Genomic DNA, 24393 nt, shown 5'->3' on the forward strand with positions numbered 1-24393 from the left:
GACTGAGGACCAACCCTGCCTTGATGAACCGCGGTGACCGGAAGACCACGTGCTTGTGCCGTGGCATGGGAGCAGGTGAGTGTCACTGTCAGGGTTGTATACCAGTGATGAGTGACTGACGCCCCGGACACACAACTGTGTGTGATCATACCTCGCAGAGCTGGGTTCGGGTCTCGCACAGCAATGCCAGTCTCTACTGTCGCTCACACTGGGTCTGCAGTTTACGAACCCCGGCAGGGTCTTACAGCGAGGCGTCAGTCAGTGAGGTTGGAGAAGAGCGATGGCTGGGCCGGTGGGGATGATCTGCTGGCCGATGTCCAGGACGCCCCTCTGGTCTCAGCCTGAAGTCCTACTTCTTCAGTCTTTTATTCCCTCCAGTCTTTACTCGCTGCTTGCTCCAATGTTGCACATAACCTGGGCTTTGTTCCTCACACCTGACACACAGCAATAACTCTTCTGTTTCCTGCGCATAGATGGCCACAGAGGCCCCCCAATGGGCAGTGAGGCACCGATGAGACGCCTCTCCCCTCAGGGCGCACGAGAACCCCACACATGGCAGACAGACCGTCCCAGAGGACGTCTACACACAGCAGCATCATAGAAGACCTCTCTGACCGCACTGCCTGGCGGGGGTCGACCATTAAGCCTCGGACCCCAAGATTTCTCCCAAAACCGCCTGTCACTCTGTGGGATTCATGTCATGGTTTATTATTTTACTAATGTATTAATTTTGTTTTAGTAAGTGTCTGTTCTTATTATGTGCAGCGCTCTGTGGGAACCTTGCTGAGGAAGGTATAAAAATAAAGATTGAGTGACGCGTCAGTGAGGACAGCGGTGAACGTGTGACAGCTTTCCATTCCTGTAAATACAAAGAAACAGCAGCAGCAGCTCCATCTTCCCATTGAGCTCCTGAGTGTCTGCTGCAGTGCTGATTTGTGTGTTTAAACCAGTGTTAGCGCTACAGGCTGAGGGGACACGGGTGGGGCTTCCTCCCCATTGTGTTTCTGACGCCAAGCAAGTCTGGCCGAGTCCGAGACCGCCTGACCCGCTGAGCTCGACTGGGCGACTCGTGTGGCTCTCTGGCTGCAGGGGGTGACAGAGAGACGAACACGTTCCCCGGCAGGGACGGAGAGCTCTGAGCTCAGACGTGCACTTTACTGTCTCTGCCCACTGTGTTCAGTAGCTGAAGACGTGCCCGAGCACTGGGGTGCATTGTGGAAGAACAGGCTTTGAGCTGGGGACTGACCGCATTGAGGCTGGCATGGACACATCTGCACAGGACTGGGGGCGTGAGATGCGGCTCTGTTAGGACGGATTTCACATTCCTGATGTGCCGTCTTTCCTGTTCTTCAGGCGAGACGGAGCTGCTGAATTCCATACCTGTCGCATCTCGAGAGCGTCTAATGAAGAGAATCTAGTGCTGTGTGAAGACGATTTGTTTGTGATGATTAATATATACTTTTTAAATTCCCATGCAGTGAGTCATTTGAGCTGACACTCCTGAAGCCTGGATTAGATGAAAACGTTGAGCCAGCCGCCAATCACAGAGTACAAACTCGTCAGGAGTTTCATAACGAACACACTACCTGTCAATACATCTCAGTTCTGAAAATGCATCACTTACACACATTTATCATTTAATGAACCCGGTGTATGATTTTTTCCCCAATGAAGGGTGTGAAGTGAAGGGTGTGAAGTTTGACGGATGATTCCATGGACAGTGAGACATCCATCCTAAAATTACAAACTGCGTCACAGCTGGCTATTTTGGTGTCATGATCCATTAAAATTTAAACCATACTTTGCATGTGACTTTACTTTTCTATATCATTATTCAATGTGTAATATTGATTATAGTAGGTCAGTATCAATAATATTGTGTAGGTTAGTCTAAGCAGTTGTAGTATTTAGGTTTGGAGTAATTTGCAGTATCAGTGATATAATGTGAAATAATGTAATAATGAAATAAAGTGATAAAAGCCCAGAAAGGTAATAATCTGAGACTGGGGCCCTACAGGCATCCCGTGACGTGTGTTTGTGTGTATCTATGTGTCTCTGCTCTCCGGCCTCGAGCTCGTTGTGTTATAGTGTTTATAGGACACTTTGCTGTCGCTCACTGATTACAGTTATGCCAGTGATATGATGAACTCGCTCCTGTGCTCTTACAACCCTGCGCTGCGCTGCCCAGGGTCTGTGTGCGGCTCAGACAGGCAGCCAGTGAGTCTGTGCGTCAGTCGGCCGCGGCTCTGCCAGTGGCATCATCTGACACGTGCAATGTGCTATGAATCAATCATTTTGGATGGTATCCTGCAAATAAAACGAAAACAGAAGCAATCAACCCACTGAGAATGATTCATAATAATAATGATGAATAATAGGAGTGTTTATTGATATTAGTAGTAGTCGTTGTCATCGTAGAAGTAGTACTGAACAATAATAAAATGAAAAAAGTATTTACAGAATAAATCATCAGGATAATTATAGAGAATGGACAAAGGTATGTAGTTTCATAATGCAAAATCTGTGACAGGAGGGAGAACAAAATACTACTACCACTACTACTACTACTACTACCACCATCACTCCTACTACCACCACTACTACTACTACCTAGACTATATCAGGGTCCTTTAGGGGGCAGCAGTCAGTCTCCCTCTGCGTCAGGTCGGTGCAGCTGGGAGTCTCTGATCCGCAGTCTGCGCAGTTAATGACTCAGCAGTATAAACTATAGGAGACTCTGCGCAGCTACTGACCCAGCAGTATAAACTATAGGAGACTCTGCACAGTTACTGACCCAGCAGTATAAACTATAGGAGACTCTGCGCAGTTACTCCACAGAGCAGTATAAACTATAGGAGACTCTGCGCAGTTACTCTACAGAGCAGTATAAACTATAGGAGACTCTGCGCAGTTACTCCACAGAGCAGTATAAACTATAGGAGACTCTGCGCAGTTACTTCACAGAGCAGTATAAACTATAGGAGACTCTGCGCAGTTACTGACCCAGCAGTATAAACTATAGGAGACTCTGCGCAGTTACTGACCCAGCAGTATAAACTCTAGGAGACTGCGCAGTTACTCCACAGAGCAGTATAAACTATAGGAGACTCTGTGCAGTTACTCCACAGAGCAGTATAAACTATAGGAGACTCTGCGCAGTTACTCCACAGAGCAGTATAAACTATAGGAGACTCTGTGCAGTTACTCCACAGAGCAGTATAAACTATAGGAGACTCTGCGCAGTTACTCCACAGAGCAGTATAAACTATAGGAGACTCTGCGCAGTTACTCCACAGAGCAGTATAAACTCTAGGAGACCCTGCGCAGTTACTGACCCAGCAGTATAAACTATAGGAGACTCTCCGCAGTTACTCCACAGAGCAGTATAAACTATAGGAGACTCTGCGCAGTTACTGACCCAGCAGTATAAACTATAGGAGACTCTGCGCAGTTACTGACCCAACAGTATAAACTATAGGAGACTCTGCGCAGTTACTCCACAGAGCAGTATAAACTATAGGAGACTCTGCGCAGTTACTGACCCAGCAGTATAAACTATAGGAGACTCTGTGCAGTTACTCCACAGAGCAGTATAAACTATAGGAGACTCTGCGCAGTTACTGACCCAGCAGTATAAACTATAGGAGACTCTGCGCAGTTACTCCACAGAGCAGTATAAACTATAGGAGACTCTGTGCAGTTACTCCACAGAGCAGTATAAACTATAGGAGACTCTGCGCAGTTACTGACCCAGCAGTATAAACTATAGGAGACTCTGCGCAGTTACTGACCCAGCAGTATAAACTATAGGAGACTCTGTGCAGTTACTCCACAGAGCAGTATAAACTATAGGAGACTCTGCGCAGTTACTCCACAGAGCAGTATAAACTCTAGGAGACTCTGCGCAGTTACTTCACAGAGCAGTATAAACTATAGGAGACTGCGCAGTTACTGACCCAGCAGTATAAACTATAGGAGACTCTGTGCAGTTACTCCACAGAGCAGTATAAACTATAGGAGACTCTGCGCAGTTACTCCACTGAGCAGTATAAACTATAGGAGACTCTGCGCAGTTACTTCACAGAGCAGTATAAACTATAGGAGACTGCGCAGTTACTGACCCAGCAGTATAAACTATAGGAGACTCTGCGCAGTTACTCCACAGAGCAGTATAAACTATAGGAGACTCTGCGCAGTTACTGACCCAGCAGTATAAACTATAGGAGACTCTGCGCAGTTACTGACCCAGCAGTATAAACTATAGGAGACTCTGCGCAGTTACTCCACAGAGCAGTATAAACTATAGGAGACTCTGCGCAGTTACTCCACAGAGCAGTATAAACTATAGGAGACTCTGCGCAATTACTCCACAGAGCAGTATAAACTATAGGAGACTCTGCGCAGTTACTCCACAGAGCAGTATAAACTATAGGAGACTCTGCGCAGTTACTCCACAGAGCAGTATAAACTATAGGAGACTCTGCGCAGTTACTCCACAGAGCAGTATAAACTATAGGAGACTCTGCGCAGTTACTGACCCAGCAGTATAAACTATAGGAGACTCTGCGCAGTTACTCCACAGAGCAGTATAAACTATAGGAGACTCTGCGCAGTTACTCCACAGAGCAGTATAAACTATAGGAGACTCTGCGCAGTTACTCCACAGGGCAGTATAAACTATAGGAGACTCTGCGCAGTTACTCCACAGAGCAGTATAAACTATAGGAGACTCTGCGCAGTTACTCCACAGGGCAGTATAAACTATAGGAGACTCTGCGCAGTTACTCCACAGAGCAGTATAAACTATAGGAGACTCTGCGCAGTTACTCCACAGGGCAGTATAAACGCTACAGGCGAGTCTGCGCAGTTACCGAACCGGCCCGCTGTGGCGCTGTTTCCCGGCTCCAGGGCCTCACAGCGGCGGGGCAGCCGGGCTCGTCTCCAGTGGAGCAGGAGGTGGAGTCAAGGTGGGGAGGGAGAGAGCGGCTGTGAAAGAGAGAGAGAGAGAGAGAGAAAGAAAGGAGACGCACAACAGAAACGGGAGCGACGGGCTGACACAGCACACACGCACAGACGCTCCCATCGTGCCGGAGGACGAGGATGACCATGGCCCTCTTCCAGGACAGTTTCTGGGTACGTGTCTGTCCGGTTCTTATTCGTGCAGGACGGCAAGTTTCGCTTTAACCCCCCCCCCCCCCCCCCAATCAGCTGCTCTGACAGTCGCTTCACGGACTCTGTTAATGCGCGTCTGATTGCGGAGGTGCGCTTTAAAACCTCGGTTGGCCAGTGAAGGGGGCACCCGGCAGCTCAGCGCAGCCCTCCGCGGCTCCTGCTACTTTTTTTCTCGGGAAAACCGCTACGCAACGCCGAGGATTGGGCCTCGGAAAGCGCCATGTAACGCTGTGTGCTAGAGACCCGCCCCTTCTGCCCGTTGATTGGCTGTCAGGCCATGTCTTGGAATGTTTATTTCGCATCCCTGACGCCCATTGGCCCGTTGCGCTGTCACTCGCTCTGTTGTGGACGTCAATTTCTTCCGTAATGAAGTTAGAATGAGAGCCCATGGATGTATAAAGTTTAGTGAAAGATTTGAGCACTTTGAGCCACACTGCGCTGCTGCATTCACAGTGTCCTCCTCACTGTGATTGTCTCGCCGTGTGCGGATTATGACTGAGTTTTCTGGAAAGTCCCGGTCGGTGACGGTCCAGACGTGGCTCGGTGCTGTAGGGCCACCCTGAGCAGGCGCTGCAGTGCTGGCAGTCACGGGCGTAACGGGGCGCCTGTGAAAACGCACCCGTGGATCTCAGGGGCTGTCAGTCCGCACTGTTGTGTTGTGAGCCCGGGGTGTCGTTGCTTTCTGCCACAGAGCACCTGCTGTTCATGGGGAAATCCCACTTTGGTTTGGGGTCTTCATTGAGAGCCAGGCAGGGCTGTGTTTACACAAGGGTGTCCTGTGAGTAATAAAAATGCAGCCCGACAGCTCTAGGTATGTGCTTGCAACACGTCACTTAGTTTTAATGAAACTATAAGTGTAGGGTGTGGAGCACAATACTGCCGGGATGGAGCACAATAGCTTTGTTATTCAGATACTGGTCTCGCTGTATCATTAATGACGCGCTGAACGTGTCAGAGTTGGTCAGCGGGTGACAGAGATTGTGAATTCAACACAGAGGGTCTGCAGGGGAGGGCAGCCCCCACAGCTACAGGCTGATACTGAAAACAGGTGCTGAGATTAAACTGTGTGCATCGCCACACTCTTCCGCTGTACATGACATTCTCCTAAAGATAAATCTGCTGTATGACCAGCGCCCAGAGACTGACTGCCGCAGCGCTGGAGAGACTGGTACGATGGAGGGCATTGATCATGGCTCGTGGCCCTGGTGTGATCCCAGAGGGCTGTGCAGCATATCCAGGAGAGAGAGCTTGTTTGCAAACTTGATTTGCATCCTCGCTGCACCTTCCACAGCTGAGTGCCGTCCCCAGGGAAGAGCGGCGGTGAATCCCATAGGCATCGGTCAGCTCCATGGTTGACAGCGTGCGTCTGTGCTGCTTGGCTAGTGCTGGGACTCCTGCTGATCCCCGTCTGTGTGAGCAGCTCTCTGTGCGTTGGGGGAGCTGGGCACCAGTTCTGTTGCGTGGCGGAGAGTGCTTGTGGTTGTGGACGCTTTCTTGTTTCATTGTCGAAGTGTTGAGATCAGGTCAATGCCTGCGGAGGCCTGTGCTCCACTCCTGTCTGGTTTTAGATTGCAGAAACCCACACTCATGTGTAAGGTGATCAGCAAAAAAGGAAGCAGCCAACAGTGAAAACTTCCCACTAATTTCACTCCATTGATACTGTCACTGCAAACAAACATGCTCTGTAACCAGCACAGCTGTAGTGATTCATGGTTTGTTTCTGGTGATCGGTCATCCCTCGCCAGGCAAGCTGGTCCTCTCGAGGTGTAATTGCTCACACTTTCACTACACTGAAATAAATCTGATTTGTTTCTCGGGTGTCTTTCTTCTGTTTAGTGACGCATAATCTGGGATTTACACATTTCACCTTTACATACAGTTTCAATTTAGTTTTTTGGCCAACTTTCTGCAGGGCCTTAATAAATACTGAATTAGGCTTCAGGCTACATTTGTTTACTTAATTTTCATTACTGACGACTTGTTCTGCTCTCTGTAGCTGTTTGTTTCTGTGATATTTCAATAACACCAAGCACTGATAATGATATTGCAGGTGACAGACGCTGTGGGATTGCTAATTAATATAATCAATTAAGTGAAGCATCTGTGATCAAACACCAGACTGTGTTTAACAGGCACGCTTTAGAAGTTATAAATAAAGCATCCTTTCTGGCGTGCTGTCCTGGCAGTTGTCCCTTCAGAGCTGTAATATGGCTGTCGTGATGCATCATGTCGAACTGATGCTCTTTCATGACGTTACTGAATTGCTGCACAGGCAGGTTGTATGTAATTTATTGTGAGTCAGCACTTATAGAATGAGCACTATTGTGTTACAGGTATTAGAAATGTGGTGGAAGCCCTACTGTCTAGCTTTTATCATTTGATAATCAGTACTTCAGCATAGTATTCCAGTGCTTGTGCTTATATGTGTATTTTGTATTAAAGAGGGCATTGCTGATATTTTGTTAACACAGAGAAACACCTGACAGAGTGGGTGTTGTGAGTCTCTGTGAATGGCTGGTGTCTGTGTGCCCAGGAGGGAGCGCCACTCCGACCCGTCAGTGCTGTCCGGTATGCAGGGTCCAGTGCCGGGATCTGTGGCACACGCACACGTCAAGCGCACAGCAGACACGTGCCAAGCAGTGTGCACGAGGCTCAGGACACACAGGAGACACTGACAGCTCTTCTCTTCTCAACCGACCAACGGCAACAAAAACAGAAGTAAAACAAGAAATAGGAGATAAAGAGTTATCACTATCTTGCATATTTACGGCCAACACTCTAGTTTTCTGCTCCAGGAGCTGAGGAGCACGCCTTGCTTCCTGCTTTGCTCACAAGTTTGTCTTGAAAAAACCTGCTGCTGTTCTTGAGTTTAATGTACAGTAACCCTGCAGTCATTTAAAGTCATTTTATTGCTGCTGACTTCAAAATAAAAATCGATTTCCAGTTTCCACCATTAGAGATTCATTTTATTAGCAGACCTGTTACCCAGTCTTCTACAGGGTGTGATCAATGAGCCCTCCCGTCTCTAATACTGCAACACTTCAGTAAACTTTACTGCAGTGCGAGAGCGCAGGCGGGGGTATTTCGCTGGTGACCAGGGGTGCAATAAAAAGCAGTTTGAATCATCTGGGGCCATCCAAGCAGTGGCGTTTCTGTGCTATTGACCGGATCTGCACAGACAGACACAAGTGGTCCTGATTGGCTCTTCTGCTTCTTCAGTACAGTTTTCACCAGGATGGCACCTGGGTCAGGCTGCTCAGCACGGCCTTGTGCTAGGCTGTGCAGGGCACTGTGCTTTGCTCTGGGCTGTGCGGGGCACCGTGCTTTGCTCTGGGCTGTGCGGGGCACCGTGTTGTGCTCTGGGCTGTGCGGCGCACTGGGTTGTTCAGTCCTGAAGCGCTCGCTCGGTTGTGCTGAGCTCAGCATGTTGTGCAGGAGGTTTCTGTGAGTCAGTCTTGTTCTTTCCTGTTCTAGTTTTTTAATTCAAGCATGTTATTAATAATATGCAGCGATTTGTGGTTTCATCTGCGGCGCTGAAAGTTTCCTTTACTTGCCCTGTTGTTTTAAACAACATATCAGACATGTTCAGTGTATTATTAACATGCCAGATATTATTATTGCACTTCACATAGTCTATGATTATACATCAGTTGTGTTGTGCAAATTGCAGTCCTCCTGTGTTGTGTGTTGTGTCTGAGAACTGAAGCGTCTGTGTGTTGCTCCGTTTACAGGGCCGGCATGTCGTTTCTGCAAGTGAACAGAACTCAATCTGAACCAAACGCCACAATGTCTCACTTGCGGTTTTATGACTTATTTGAACTGGAAATGTTGCTTTTGTTAACTTACTAAGTGCAGTTTTTGAATGTTAGATTATGGTCAGGGACCTAGTTAGGGGGACAGGGTGTTTCACTTCTCACGATCTCTTTGGTTATTTCCAGGATCTAAAAATAAATGTTTGCTGCAAGAAGCAGATAATGTCACTGAAAGATCTGTCACAGTTTTGTACTTTGGCTGCCATTGTCTTTTGCAGCTCCGTGTTGCGGCCCTTGGTTCAGGTGCCGTGTCTCTGCAGCCGGATCAGGGCAGCGCTGGGCAGCAACTCTGCTCCTCTGTTTGCACCCTAAACACTTAGAGACGAAGGCAGCATTAATTGAGAGGTCATGTTGTGCCAGAGAGTAGAGGCCAGTTTCCACTGTACTGCAGGCTAATTGTGTGTCACTGTCTTCACAGCCCAGCGTGATCAGTACTTCAGAGCAGTGATGATCTGAAGTTATTTTCTGCTGAAAGACACCTGTGGTTGTCTGGAGTCCATTTTTCCATGTGCTTTAGTAGACTGCAGACTGTTAGACCAGAACAGAAAAGGTCAAGGGACGTACGTCAGCTTGCTACACACTGCTGATATCGAAAACAGGAAATGTTGTGAAAGCAGTTTAACGCAGCTGTGAGGCAGAGTGTCACGATCGCATTTTCATATAACGCAAACTGAACACATTGAGCTTATGTGTTGCAGGGTTACTTTCAATCAATTAATTGGTATTTGATTTGGTGCTGAGCAGATCCCCACACCACTGTATTGAGGCAGAGAGCTTTAAACACGGGGGCTGAGGCCTGCGGGAGATGAACCCCCAGAGCCGGAGAGAAAGTCTTACCCAGCAGAGCTGTGTGGTAAAATCACACCAGCAGTGCCCGTACCTCCCCACACCCTCCTCATCGACGCCCGTGTGATCGGGTTGAGTCGGGTTCAATTCTGTATCAATCGTACAGATAAAACATCTATAGCAGGAAGTTGCTGCTCTTCATTCCTTGAATTGTTCGCATTCCCCCCCTAATAATAACGTTGCTGTTTCCCTTTCATAACATGCTTGTCTTTGAAGTGACCGATGGAGGTTGCAGGTCCTTTTCATGTTTGAAGCTCAAGGGGGGGGGTACAATTCTTAAACAAATGAATTTGCAGAAAACGTTTTTAGAAATCACTGTAGCGCAGAGCTGTGTTTTTGTCTTGCTGGCAATGGGAAACCGCAGTTCCTATCATGTGATCATAATCGCAATTCCTTTGTGTGAGAAATGCTTCCTGATTTGAAATATTTATAAAATGTAGATAAAAAACCAAAACATGTTTAGTGTACGAACAGGCTACACATATGCGCAGTTGAATATACTCCTGTGATCCTTTCCCCTTCTACCAGTGAGACACTTTGGGATTCATGTGTTCATAAATGAGTTTTTTCATTGTTCCCTCTATATTTGTTCCCCTCTGAGATGGATATTTTCTTAAGCTTTCACCTTAACACAGACCCTGGAAAATCATCATGGCCTTGATTAAATTAGTGTGCCCGTGCTAGTGTACCCTGCTGGGCCAGTGAGCGCTGAGTAAACAGACACTGAGTATAATTAGGTGGAAAGTGTCAGTAAACAATGAAAGCCGCGCTCAAGCCAGCCAGCTGGGAGGACATGCGAGTCAACTCATCCCAGTCCAGTGTATTTGTGTGTTGTGCTAGTGCTGGATCATGCTCTGGGAAGCAATGCAAGTTAGTCATCTTGTAATTTAGTCTTTCATTCTCCTGTAAGATTGCACTTATATAAGGTTTTGTCATACTACTTGCCTTGCGTTACTAGCACTTGTATTGTTTATTTTGATTGCCCCGATGCTCCTCTCCCTCAGCTCTTGACTGTGACCTAACATCTTGTCTGCACTCATCAGCTTTTACAATCTAGGATGTAAGATCCAATATATTGTTTACTGTGTCATACACTTGTGTAAATTTAAATTTGTAAAATATATTATGCCTGAACTGCACTGTAGTATTGCACTCTGTATTGCGCTTATATAGTCGCCCTGGACAAGGACATCTGCTAAGAAATAATAATATTATTATTATTATTATTATTATTATTATTATTAATAATAATAATGTAAAGACAACAAAGACATTGCAGTTACTTTGTTTAGCTTTTCTCCCTTGCCGTTTTCTTCCTCCCCAATTTGTATTCCTCAGCCCTGCCTTCTCTGGCTTCCTGCTGTATCAGCTCTTTACTGGAGAAGCCCTCACACAGATATCCCTCTATTCTCACTTGACCTCCTCAGGGCTGAGCTGAGAGTCTTGTTTTAATTATGCATTTGTTTGATTGATTTGTGTAAAAACTGAAATGCATTTGGTAGAAAATCAGACCTCAGTTGCATCCCCTTGAAACACATCTGCTTCAAACTACAATAACCGGTGTAGTTATGAGCCGTGAGACTCCTGTATGAGCTCATCATGCAGAGAAACCGTAAATAAACAAACACACTGCTGTTGTTTCATCCCTGAACTTGTGTCCCTTAAAATAACATCTAACCTAAAAATGCTGAAATAACCTACCAGTGGAGTGTGGGGGTTCGTTAAAGTGTAGCCTTGAGACACAGAAACTGGAGATTGATCTGAGATGCATTTCAGGGACTCGAGTCGGGCTTGTGTTGGGGCAGGACAGTGATGTCTATGGAGTGGAGTGATCTCAGCGAGGGACTGATCTTCACATGCTGCTCCGGGGCCTGTGCCTCTCACAGGAAACATGGCTGCCCTGCCACAGGGAAAGCACGGGGCAGATCTCGTCTTCATGTGTGTTTAAAGGGCAGGATGTGAAACCCAAGCCCACAACTTAAAGCAAGCCAATGCTAGAGAGAGCAGCTCCAGGATTCAGATTCCCACAGTCCTGATCTCTGCACTGGTGTGCTGTTGCAGGTGTCAGATGCCATCTGTTTTGACTGGTCTTCAGACTGGTGCTCTTATTTTCATTAGCTCTGTCTTGCCCAGACACATCCTTATTCAGAGCAGTCTCTGTTTGGGTTTTGTGTACAAGAGGGATCACACACATTTTCCCAAAACAACAGTTCCTGAGAGAGCCGACAGCGAGGCGGTGAAACTCGCAGGGCGGCGTTACTGTGAGGAGAAGAGCCGCACGATGCCTTTTTGTGTTTAAAAAGCCTGAAGGGGCGACGCAGGCAAGAGACGTGGCTGTGTTTGCCAATGCATGTTTGCAGCCGGATTGTCCTGCTAGGGAAGCTCTTTGGTCACCGGCGCTGTGACATCTGACCTAGTTTGGTGCCTGCGACGGGCCACGTGACTTTCTGATTCACTTTCGATAATGATTAAACCTTTCAGACAGCGGTGAAACCCAGATTCCTGTTATATTCGTAACTAGCATGGGAAAGCAGCAATTCTACACTCAGATCACTTCTCTGAGCCACTGCGTTTGTGAACATGCTTTCGCTGTGCTGACAGAATCCATTCCTTGTCTTTGTCGCTGTGCCGTCTTTGTTCTGTCAGAGGGATTGTTTTAGACTGACTCTCACTGCTGTTTCAGTAAATCTGTTTACAATGAGCTCAGATATTATAAAACAGAAAAGCAGCACTAACGTGTCATTAGAGCTCTTTTCTTTTTAAACCGGAGATATTCGTCATTTCTATGATGGCATATTTTCTTTTAAATAGCGCCAAACAAATTGCGCTGCTTCTTCAGATTAGCACACATTGCTATCAGCCTAAAATTTAAAGAAACGCTTGTTTTAAATTCTCCCATCTGTGCTTTACTTTACTTTCAGTAATCTGCTTGAGTGCTTCTAACATGAAGCTTGATTTGGTGTGCATGCCTGTAAAAAGACCCTGTCCTGGACATGGCAGACCCCCATCGGCACGTCTGTGGGAGAGCTGGATGCAATCCTGTTATTCTTGGTGTGAAAGAGAAACTGCCTAAATATGCAGTTGGGTTAAGTGTGTTGGAAAGGTCAGTTTGATTTCCTGATCACACTTCCCGTCACAGCCTTATCTGTAGAAACAGCTCGGACATCCCCGGCAGCGCTTGGCACCCACAGTGTGTATATTAATGACAGCATGTGTGTCAGCAGCAGAGGACATCAGAACGCTGTCCTATCGATGCTGTCCTCGGACGCTCGGTGCGCAGGTGCCGCTGCTCTCCACGTTTAGTGATGTGGGCAGCAGGTGGTGACCATGTTGGGTATCCCGGAGCCTTCAGCGCGTTTTCCTTCACAATTGAAAGGCTTTCCTTACAATTGTGTTGTGTATTCCTGGTTTAAGCCATCTTTAATCATGACTTTCAGCCGTGTGCTGGATCTACAGTCACATTGTGTCTGGAAAGGGATTCTAGATTCCCGTCTGGACTTGCCTGAAAATCAGAGGTTTATGTTTCGGGTCTAGAAGATGATGATTACAACCTTTCACGTACAAAATTAATGTATTTAATTGTCCTTTCCTTGTGGTTTCATTTCTTCCTGCTTTTGTATGATGTGTATTCTGTGTGTCGGCCCTGTTGTTGAATGAACTATTCCACTAAAAGTGACGTGGAACGTGTTTTCAGGTCAGTGATTTTGTGCAGGTTAGTGTCTCGTGTGTAAGAGCAGAACTCTGTGCTATTCGGTCCCCTAACCCTTATTAGAGTCTCTCATCCTGGTAGTGGGTATTTTGCTGTGAACTAACGGGCTCTCTCAAATCCTGTCAGGTTTCTTCTGTGATTGTGCGTCACAATGAGTTGACAGGACTGGCAGAGCTCCCCTACGCTTGGATGCCTAGGTCATATTCATCTTCCAGAAAATAATCACTGGAGGCTGATTGTGCCCAAGCAGTACATTTTTTAAAATTGGCTGCAGAGATGGACAAGCTGAGCCTCCAGCTGGGCAAGAGTGGCCCGTCCGGCCCAGTTCTGACAGGTTTAACATCTTGCCCCTTGAGTTAAGATGTGAAATGCCTTGGGATACACACAAATGCAGGACTCTGGGACGAGGGGACAGGGCTGTGATGTAACTGGGCAGAGGTTTTGCGTTGTTCTGGTTTCATGCTGCTGTGCTGTCCGCTGATGACCGGTCAGGTTGTGCAGTTGTCAGATTGCCCGTTTGTGTGTTGGGTCTGCTGGCGATGTGGTTTACACCTTGATCCAGTGCTCTCCTGCTAGCCTTAGGTTCGGTCTCTTGGTAGAATACGCATGGGAGAATCGGGCTTGGCAGGAAGGTGCCTCTTTAGCGGGACTGCTGGCGAGTCTCGAACTCTGGAGAGCGAGTGCCTCGGGCCGTTTCTAATTGTGAATCCCAGTGACGGGCAGATTATAATTCCTTGATGAAGGAGGGCTAGCGTGACTGTGTGTGGAAGCAGGAAAACTCGCACAGTAATTAAGCTGGTCTCAATTATATTGCACTTGCATGTTACATTGTATTACTGTAAGTTGTTTTACTAAGTGGGTCAGGAATATATACAGCCGTGTGCAGCTGTACTAGAAAACCCCACTGCTTTCATATTCTGTGTTTTTATATGTATAGGTAATCAAACCACCCTAACTGAAAATGTATAGGCAACATATTGATTATCTGATTTTAATGATGTACCTAACACGCGATTAATGTTAAATTATTGGTGAAAATGAACGCATTACTAACATTATCTCTCTGGACTGGTGTTGGTCTTAATCCTCCTACCGGTAAAAACTGTTTATTATTATCCATTTGAGAAGAAGCAGATTGGAAAGAATGTAACATTTGAAAAGGATTAAGACTCTCCCCATGATTATTACTATGTAAGGATAGATATCGTGTACATTTTATATTTTTAATTTGTTTTATTAAGATAAACTTGTAAGAGAACCTATTAAAATATAAGCAGTTTTTTTTATTAATAGTTTTCTGAAGTCCGCACACTATGCAGGTGTTTTGGGCTGAAATTAAATTGTATTCAGTGTATATCCTGCAGTGCTGACTCTGTCCTTGTAGCGCTCGGGCTGAAACACTACACCGAACTCTGACTGCGTGCTGTGACGTCACTCAGCCACGCAATGTTTCTAGTTTGACAGGTTTTCGTTACTTCCGAGGCCCTAGGCACGGGGGACGTGATTGGTCGTGTGTGTGAAGGCCAGAATAATCTCCTGCTCAGTGGGAAGTATTCATCCCTACGATCACAGTAACAAATCCGATCTCCTTGCATCAAACAAGCCCATTCTGTGCCAGTTAGAGAGAGCAGAATTCAGAACCGGTTTGTTCGGATCGTGTTCTCCAGTCGAATAACAAGTCTTGTCATCTGAATTTGATGGGAAAATCTGCACAGTGGGCGGGTCGTAGGCTGTGCATTTCTGACCATGAGGCATTGCAGTCGTTTGAGGGGTTTGTGCTAAACTGAAGGCAGCAGGTCTGACGTTGATCCGAGGAGTGAATGAGGGATGGGAAGTTTGAAACTATCATCAGTGTCGGTCTGGATGCGGTCCTGATTGGCAGCATATTGGCACTTCCACGGGGACAGTGTTTACTTTCTATTGTTCGTTAGACCTACAGGGGTCTATATATCATACTGAGCATCGTCATTATTATTATTGGTTCAATAGCAATGCCTTTACTCCTGGTGATTTACAGGGGTCACCGAAAAACACATTTCCCACAGTTACACATCTTGATTACACTGGTATTGTTTGTAACACTGCTGCCAGTATTGTAGTCTATAATTAGAATCAAAGACAATGACAGTTCAGAGTCAAGGTGCGAAGCCCAGAGTGGTTAACCAGACCACAACAAATGACTTGGGCACCACAGTCAGAGGAACGTGGCGGTTTCCTGACAGAGGCAGCTTCTCGCAGTCGGTGTTCTCAGCCAGAAGAGCCAGGGGTCGTCTCTGCAGCTCCTGCTGCTCTTACTGTAGAGCTGCGGAAAGGCAACCTTGATGGGTCTCAGCAATCAGGATGGGAAATGTTTGCTAGATAGTTGGGTAGTGCTGCTGCAAGTTGACATGGTTTGGCACAAGATGGAGAACATGGATAAGAAACCTCAACGAACTGTAGAAGCACAGGCATCGCGTGATAGGCATTCTCTTCACGGCCACTGTGAGCTCGGCTGTGATAAGCTGCACATGGTGTTGAGGGCTTCATACAGTCCCTTTCACCAAGACATTAAATTCCCTGGGATAGTGCTGACGTCATTGTCTGTGGAGTATTGCTTTTCCTACTGATCACATTGTTTTCAGTGTGGGATTGTAGTTCATTCACAGCTCTGTGGAGTTTGCACTGTAAATAGCAGCTCTCCGTCTGTGTTTAAGTGCAGTTCTTATCTTTCTTTTCTAATGAGGTAAACAAGTCTTCCTGGTTAGTCACAGAGCCCCAGGACCTGCTGTCTCCTCGGTGCCGCTGGCTGCAGTGAAGTACAGTGACCGTCTGTAGGCTGAGCAGGTGGATTTGTGCACTTCCTGGCCAGCGCATTATATCATTTTCCTGTCATCCCAAAGAGAGTGCCTCCTCTTCCTCGCCTCCCCTCGCTGTGGAGCTACCAGCACCCTGTGCACCCAGGACAGTGAGGGCCAGGTCGGGAAGTGCTCTGCTCTGAATGTTGATTTCTAGGATGATTTGGGTGGAAAAAGGATGCATTGATTGAGCAAACATTGGAACATTATGTGGGGCTTCATTCAGGCCTGCCCATCTGTGTTGTCTTTGTTTAATTGCACACTGTCCCCCAGTGGCACACAGCGCCGATTGACAAGACTGTCTCAGAGCTCAGCCTAGGCACTGTAAGAAGTGCTTAGATTTCAGTCAAATACATCTGTCTCAGGAGAGATGTTTACAGCAAAAACTAAACAAATCCAGATTTATTTTGAAGGTGAAGATTGTGTTACAATCATAATCTTGTTGGATAGATCAGCGATCCATTCTCACTGTGTTTATCCGTCCCAAAGCCTTTTAGAGGAAAGGAGATCTAGGTACGAAGCACCGTTCTCAAGTTGATCGAATCTGTAAAATGACAATCTGTGCAGAGTGTGTTTTTAGGTATCATGTGGCTTATAATAATTGTAGGGCAGCTTGGGAATCTGTCTTCACAGCACAAGTTTCTAAAAAAACACCTCCGACAAGACACAAAACCACAATGACAACAACCCATACTCTTGATCTATATTTTAACTCAATGTTAAGCATCTAAAGGATCTCTTACATGTGGAGATGAATACTATTGATGCCTCAATGAATGTTTCCTGCTTTCTCTAGTTTCCTGACCTTGACCTCATGTCAGAGCTGTGTATATATATATATATATAAATATATATATAAATATATATATATATATATATATAAATACTTGAGTATATAACAAACAACGGACAACATTGTGTTGAACCCATTTCTTATTAAAGGAAATAGTTTATCCCAATTAGTGCTGTTCCTGTGCTCTGGACCAGATCACTTGAGTGGGAAAGCATAGTGTAGGACTGTGACGATGGTTCCTGTAATGAAATCCTGCTCTGTTCTAACTTGCATAAAAAAAAACTCGCTCCTCTGTCCCTCACAGAGAGGACACACGCGTGGACCGTCCATTCCACACAGTTAGTTTCGCTGAGAAATACACCTTCCATGTGTGTTAAGGTTTCTTATTTGTACTTGAGCAGATTTCCCATATCCCTCCCAGGCTTCAATACAGTAACACGGCCTGAATCTCCCGAGTGTCAGGTGTGTGAGTTCGAGCTCCAGCGCTGAGCTCAGAGAGGAGGTGAAGGTGGCTTTCACTAATTTACTCCGCAGCCCTCCAGGATGTTGTGCTAAAGGAGGAGCAAAGACGACTCTGAGAGATTACTGTGGGTGTAACAGGCCTTGTGCCTCGGAGGTGTTCATTTAGAAACGTTCAAAAGCACTTTTTTGAACACCAGTTTAACTTGGCCACAGGCCTATTGCTTATATGGTCACCTGTCAGGTCCTCCCTGATAAATAATTGAATTGGTATTTACATAATTGATAAGTCGGGAACTGGAGCCCTCGGTCAGAGCCGGGCTTGGTTTCTGCTGCCCTGGGATGTTTGCTCAGTCTGGTGCATCGCTTCGCGGCAGTGGAGTGGACTGAGACCCTGGAGCCCGAACATGGCTGCGATGAAGACGGTCGATCAGAGGATATTGAAGATGCAGTTGACTGCTATGCATACGATGCGGATGCTTATTGTCAACAGGACTCCCCTGGTACCTGCTGATTGCAATCTGCTATGATTACAACTGTTTCCATAAGACTCGTCACTGAGTTTCTTCTTTTTTTGATTGATTCCAGGGTGAAAAGAACAATGGATTTGATGTGTTGTACCACAACATGAAACATGGACAGATTTCAACGAAGGAGCTGTCGGACTTCATTAGAGAAAGGTACGTGTTTCTGTTTGGTCTGCAAAGTGTGTTTCCAGGAATGTTTGGCTCAGATCCACGTTTAAAAAGGTTCTTGAAATATTAAGTACTTCATCTTCAGCTATTTCAAGAGCTTTGTAACTCTTGTGGTTGATGTTTTAATTTTAATTTTAGCCGCATCCGTTCACAGCGAGCTCCAGAGCGAGTGTCACAATGGAAGAGGTGCCCTTGACTGCAGTCTTATGACAGGAATGAGAGATCTCTCTGTGGAGACATCTGATCAGTGGGGTTTGATCTCACACAGGCGCTCGTACCGTATTTTGACATTTTATTTTTTCACTCGAGACGTATAGTTGAGAAGGTGAGAATCGTGCCTCTAGCGTTCCACAGAAATGGCGTATTACCTGTTATTAAACTTCGTATTTAAAGGTGAAAGAGGATCAGTAGGCTCTGCTTATAGTTCAGTGTGTTTTATATTATATTGGACTAGGCTTGTTCTTATTCTCGGAGCAGTTTCTAATGTGTTCTGCTGCCATTTTCATATGGAGATGTTTGTTGCGTGGGTCAGTCCATCCCTAATGGTTTTCTGTTTGTTTTCACTGTGAGAGTCTCTGTGGCGACGTGTTGTGAATGGCATGGTACCAAATACAGTGGAATTGAATTGAGTTGGTTGGTGTGTGTGAGCGTTTGCGTGTTCCTGAGCGTGCATGCGTGTACCAGGGTATGCATACATTTCACAGAAAAGACGCAACAGTTCTGGGTGTGGTATTTGTGAGTGTGGGAGTAAGAGGAGGGTCTATTTTATCGTGTACTTCAGTCGCACAAATCTTCACTCGCTTAGATTTGCTGGTGTTATTTTTGAGGGATCAGGCACCTATTTTCTGCTTCTCTTGTGTGTTCAGTGCTGATGTCAGATGCTTCATTGATTTAATCAAGTGTTGACTTTTATAAACTGTAGAAGAGGGTCAGTGGCCGGGGTGCTGTGTAGTTGACACAATGTATCCAGTGTATTAACGCTTCCTGCCACAAGGGGGAGCTCAGGGGTGAGGTTGTAAGGCTGGCAGGCAGCGCTGCGGCGTGGTCTCGGCTCTGGCAGCCCGTGAAGGGGAGACAGCGCGCTGTAAGATGTACAAACTGAGCGTCAGCTGTACAGAGACCTTGACCTGAGAGCCTGAGGCGAGAGACATGCTGCCGGCTGCTGCTGAGGCCGACCCTCCCTGGGATGAAGAGTATTTCTCCTCCTGGAATCAATATTGATTTAAATGCATGTAGTAGGAGGAGAAGTGCGTCGGGTCCGTGAAACTGGTCAAGTGACAGAAGGGATGACATCAGACCCTGAGCACTGAACTGTGTGCCCCTGATCTAACAAACGCACTCATTCACAGCAGCTGCGCAGGGGCTGTGTGTCGGGCCCAGCTGCGCAGACGTTGTGTGTCATTTTTATTGTCACTTGTGGAATTGGAATTGGAAATGTGTGACTGAATGCCACAGGTGTGTCAATAATTGAAATGTTTGTAGGCACAGGAATTTAAAACAGGCCTCCTTATTAATCATTGATGTCTTGGGCTCGTGCCACCGAAAGTGCAGTTTAGCACCACCTGGTGTTCGCACAACTGGCTGGAGTCACAGGCCATGCAGTGTAAACTCTCGCTAGGTGTCAGGCTGTGTTTATGACATCACTGTTCACAGCTGCATGGCTACAGACAGTTCTCGTACTGTACCTTGATTTAACAGCAGGTAGGTCACATGACAACAGTTATAGAGACTTCACATCCTTACAGAAAACAAATCCTAACAACACACGAGATGAAAAGGAGGAGAGAGCATTACACTGTGAGTAACAGAGGAAATGAGATCACAGCGCGGCTCAGCGCTCCGGCTCCATGTTTGAACACCTGGCGTTCATCTTGTCGATGCAGTCCGAGGCCTTTAATCCCGGTTCCCGCTGCAACAGGATGGGGCTGGGAGCTGCGATTGGGAAAGACTTGTTTTCACAGGATGGTGATCTCAGCGCCGCAGACTGAGCTCTGCTCCTGGTCCGCAGTCAAGAGAAACGGTCAGCTCTTGTAGCGCTGGCGTCGATCTTGAACAGTCTGGGGAGAGGTGTTTTGTATATGACACACGAAACCCAGAACCCAGTTGGAGGAGAGGAATAGCAGATGCCTTTTTCATAAGTGCTGCATGTTGTGCCTTATGTAATCTCTGAGGCGAGCCATGAATATTGCAGCTGCTCTTGATGCAATTTGAGCAAAGAAATGCAATGCTGACTCGTTCCCTGTAATCTGGATGCTTCTTGACAATATTTAGCTGGTTATATAAGTGCCTAATGATGCTTTTCTCCCAGAGGTTTGTGAATTTAGGTAATAGCCGCCCTGCCCGCCTTTACTGGATCCAGATGTGTTTCTGAGGCAGTTATTATTAAATGCGTCTGTTGAGTGAAACTGCCTGCTTTCACTTGACATAATTCACCACAGACACTCCTCCTAAAGTGGATAATCATAAGCGCAGCTCCTGCCACATATTTTGAGGTGTTTTTTTTTTTTGTTTTTTTTTTTTTTTGTTCTTTGCTCGAGGCAGGAGTAATTGAGGAGGTGAATGAGATCTTGCTCCTCAGATCAAGATGGGGATTAAGCAGACCCGCAGTGAAGAACTGCAATAGGACTTGTGTGGCAATTCCTCTGTGGAAGAGCGAGTTCAATGGAGCGAAACTTCTGAGCAAACAGTTATGAATTATTTATAGTGTTTGCATTTCATTTCTGTTTCCTCTGAACTCTGCCTCTCCCTCCCCAACAGGGCTACGATCGAGGAAGCGTACGCCAGGTCGATGACCAAACTGGCCAAATCGGCCAGCAACTTCTCCCAGTTAGGGTAAGACCCCACGCTTCCTCATTACATCACTTCCTGTTCCTGTTTCTGTGCTGCCTGTGTGTAAATCTTGCGCTGCATTCCTTGGTTGGTTGGTTTGTTTCTTTTGCAGGACGTTTGCGCCCGTGTGGGACGTGTTCAAAACCTCCACTGAGAAGCTGGCGATCTGTCATTTGGAGCTGGTGCGGAAACTTCAGGAGTTAATCAAAGAGGTGCAGAAATATGGGGAAGACCAGGTCAAGGCTCATAAAAAGGTACAACTCTGGTTCTGGACAGCTTCACTGCGATGCCCGACAGGGATCCGGCCGCGGTCCGACCCGTCCGTTTAGAAAGGAAACCAGAGGAGTGCAGCAGTGAGAGACTTGGAAAGTGCTGTGCCACGAGTCTGCTGCATTCAGAGGCATGTGAACGGCTGTTAAACACAACTGCTCGCTAAACCACTGTGCTGTAAAGGTTAGACACCCCGATTTCAACAGCTCAGTATCTCGCACTCATCCGTACTAACTAAGCGCCAGGATGCGCACGAACAAACGTACATTATTCTCTTCTTGACAGAAACGGGAATAATGAGAGATGTGTTCAGTTCATCTCACACAGCGCCTAGAGCAAGTCTACACACCCTGGAATTTCTCTCGCATCTTGTTGTCAGGGTTTAAAGCATTTCAATTAGGATTTTTCCACTTATCTAATCCCCAAACAGCACACTGTTAAGGGAAATCATTTTGAATGTGATTATACATATTAATATTACAAAACCGAAATATCCTTATTGGATCCAGATCCAGGTGGAGACCCCCTCCCCCCGAGTCAGTACTTGGCAGAAGCCCCTTTGGCAGCAGTTACAGCTGTGAGTCTGCTGGGTTGGGTCTCCACCTGGATCCTGGCCACAGTCGACTCGTTACAAACCGGTTAAGCTGTGTCAAGGTCCTGGGTCAACGCAGATGGCCAGCGTCCTTCGTCTGCCACGTGTGAGCGGTGGGTGTGTGCCCTCGGCCCAGCCTGGCAGCTGCGTGACACGGTGTCTTCTCCTCTCTGCCCCGAGTGGCCGGGACAGTGGGCAAACCGCGTGGTCCTAAAGTACCCACGCGCTGTCACGATGTACACAGTTTTTATTATTCCTTGATAATTACATTGTAAACTTGTCTCAGACCAAGGAAGAGGTTGCGACGACGCTGGAAGCCGTGCAGAACATCCAGAGCCTCTCTCAAGCCCTGCAGAAGTCCAAGGAGAACTACAACAACAAGAGTGTGGACCAGGAGCGGCTGAGGAAGGAGGGAGCCACGCAGAGGGAGGTGGACAAGGTCAGGAAGGGTCCAATCAATGGGCACTTATCATTCTATATAAAATATTATAAAATCTGCACCTTCGAGCCTTCTGCATGTGTGGCCTTTGTGTTGAGAAGAGGCTCCTGTTGAAAAGGGTTTATCTGATCCAGAAACGAGTGAACATTTATTTTGTACACACCGTGCAAGTAGTATTAGAGTTCAGAAAGTAACGGAAGCGGTTTCTCTCGGCCTGCGGTGCTGCTGACGGAGATCCTTCCCTACAGAGCGGACAGGAGTGTGTGGTTTCTGCAGGAGAGTATCTGTATTGAGTGTCGGCCATCCTGTGTATGCTTGCTGACCCTTGCCTGACCGTCCCCTGCTATTTCACTCTCTAATGGGTCTTATTTTCCATCCCCAGGCGGGAGTGAAGACCAAGAAAGCCACCGAGTCGTACAAGCTGTATGTGGAGAAATATGCCACCGCAAAATCTGAGTTTGAGCAGAAGATGTCTGAGACAGCACAGGTAGAGTTCATTTCATTGCTCGATGACAGCTGTTACTCCCAGGCGGGAGAGGCAGGAGATGGGTTTCTCAATGATCGTGATGATGAAAGTTTGTAAACACACAACGCCCCTGTCTTATTTAAAGGTGTAAGAGGGTCCGTTCTGTCGAATTCTCTGTGCAGATTTGAGTCCCTCTCCTTCTGAAGCCGCATCGAGGCCAGAGACCAGAACAATATGATGGCAAACGAGATCGCTTACATAACCGCCAAAGTGCCCTGCGCTCGTATTCGCCTCATTAAAATCCATCTGTGCCTCCAAAGCTCAGCAAGAGAAGCCCATCCTCCTCCGCGCGGCCGTCCCTCTGGCTGTGTGCGTTGGATAGTCGAGCTGAAAAAGAGCTTGAATGGAAAACAAACAAACGCTGGAGTACGTCAAAAGAATGAAACGAGACAAAAGACCTGCATTCATCTAAATACCAGGAGGCTTTTTTTAACTGCTGTTTCTCCGCAAATGTCTTTTTCTGAGCGGAAAAAGGAAGCATTAAATCGTAATGGCTTTCACTACTGAAGGGGATTTGTTCAATTGTTTGTTGTTTTTAATGAGAAATGTACTTAAACAATTTACTAAACTGTAACTGTACTAAACTAAACTTATTGTAATATCTGCTTATGACATTATCAGCCCTTTAACTGCAATCTCTATTTGAGGAGCAGAAGTAATTCCTGTTTGTGCTCTGTGACTTCAGGAAACGGACATGCATGTTCCCTGAAATCAGACCCATCAGTTTTCTGTGCTTGTGGTTGAATTATACACACGTGTGCTTGTGTATGTGTACATGTGTTCGCATACAGAGCCCTATATGTTAACTTGAGCCCCCAGAGGTGCTGGAACTGTATGGTTTGCCCAGAATTCATAATCAGCAGCGCAAGTGTCCGTGTCGAGGGCTGCGTAACGCCATGGTGTGTCTCTCATACATTTTCTCTGTCAGGGCTAATCCTCTCAGTTTGACACACACACACACACACACACACAGACACACTTACTCTCTCACACACACACACACACAGACTCTCACACACACTGATGCAGTTATTCCCCGGTGTATCAAGAGAACCAGAGACTTCAGTGAGAAATGCTCTCGCCCACAAGAAGCGGCAGAAGACGCACCCCCCATAAAGTTGTTTTCCTCTGTAACCCGTGTCTCTGAAGTCAGAGATAATAGGTCTTGAAGCATCTCGAGGACGGCCCAACCCAAATAATTGATATCTGCTGTTGCGTTGCACGACGGCAGCATCTGCAGCCAGACCACCCAGCTCTGAGGACACGGCGCGGTAAACCCGACTCCTGCTGTCTGAGGAGCATCCGAGACACGCTTCACTGGCACAGCGCACGGCCCTGAACAGGCGCTTCTCACGTGCTGATAAACTTACTTTCAGCACTGAAGCCAGAACAGGAGTTAGTGTGTGCGATCGGAGCC

At 46.8% G+C, this 24393-nt stretch overlaps 1 protein-coding gene across 12 annotated transcripts in view; it reads left to right on the plus strand.

The window, feature by feature from the left end:
* Positions 1-4950: 4950 nt before the first annotated feature.
* The window catches only part of fcho2 (FCH and mu domain containing endocytic adaptor 2), a 50373-nt gene continuing 30930 nt past the window's right edge, over positions 4951-24393 (plus strand). For 9 of the 12 annotated variants that reach the window (XM_066711657.1, XM_066711661.1, XM_066711658.1 and 6 more), the window contains exons 1-6: positions 4956-5133; positions 18214-18305; positions 21078-21152; positions 21262-21403; positions 22298-22450; positions 22833-22937. In XM_066711657.1, the coding sequence (XP_066567754.1) occupies positions 5101-5133; positions 18214-18305; positions 21078-21152; positions 21262-21403; positions 22298-22450; positions 22833-22937 (600 nt within the window). In that variant the 5' untranslated portion in view covers positions 4956-5100. Of the gene's footprint in view, positions 5134-18213; positions 18306-21077; positions 21153-21261; positions 21404-22297; positions 22451-22832; positions 22938-24393 lie in introns of all 12 variants that reach the window. The other 3 variants (XM_066711666.1, XM_066711668.1, XM_066711669.1) reach the window with 2 other exon arrangements.

The sequence above is a fragment of the Amia ocellicauda genome, chromosome 8, assembly GCF_036373705.1.
Source record: "Amia ocellicauda isolate fAmiCal2 chromosome 8, fAmiCal2.hap1, whole genome shotgun sequence".
In the NCBI taxonomy this organism is placed as follows: Eukaryota; Metazoa; Chordata; class Actinopteri; order Amiiformes; family Amiidae; genus Amia; species Amia ocellicauda.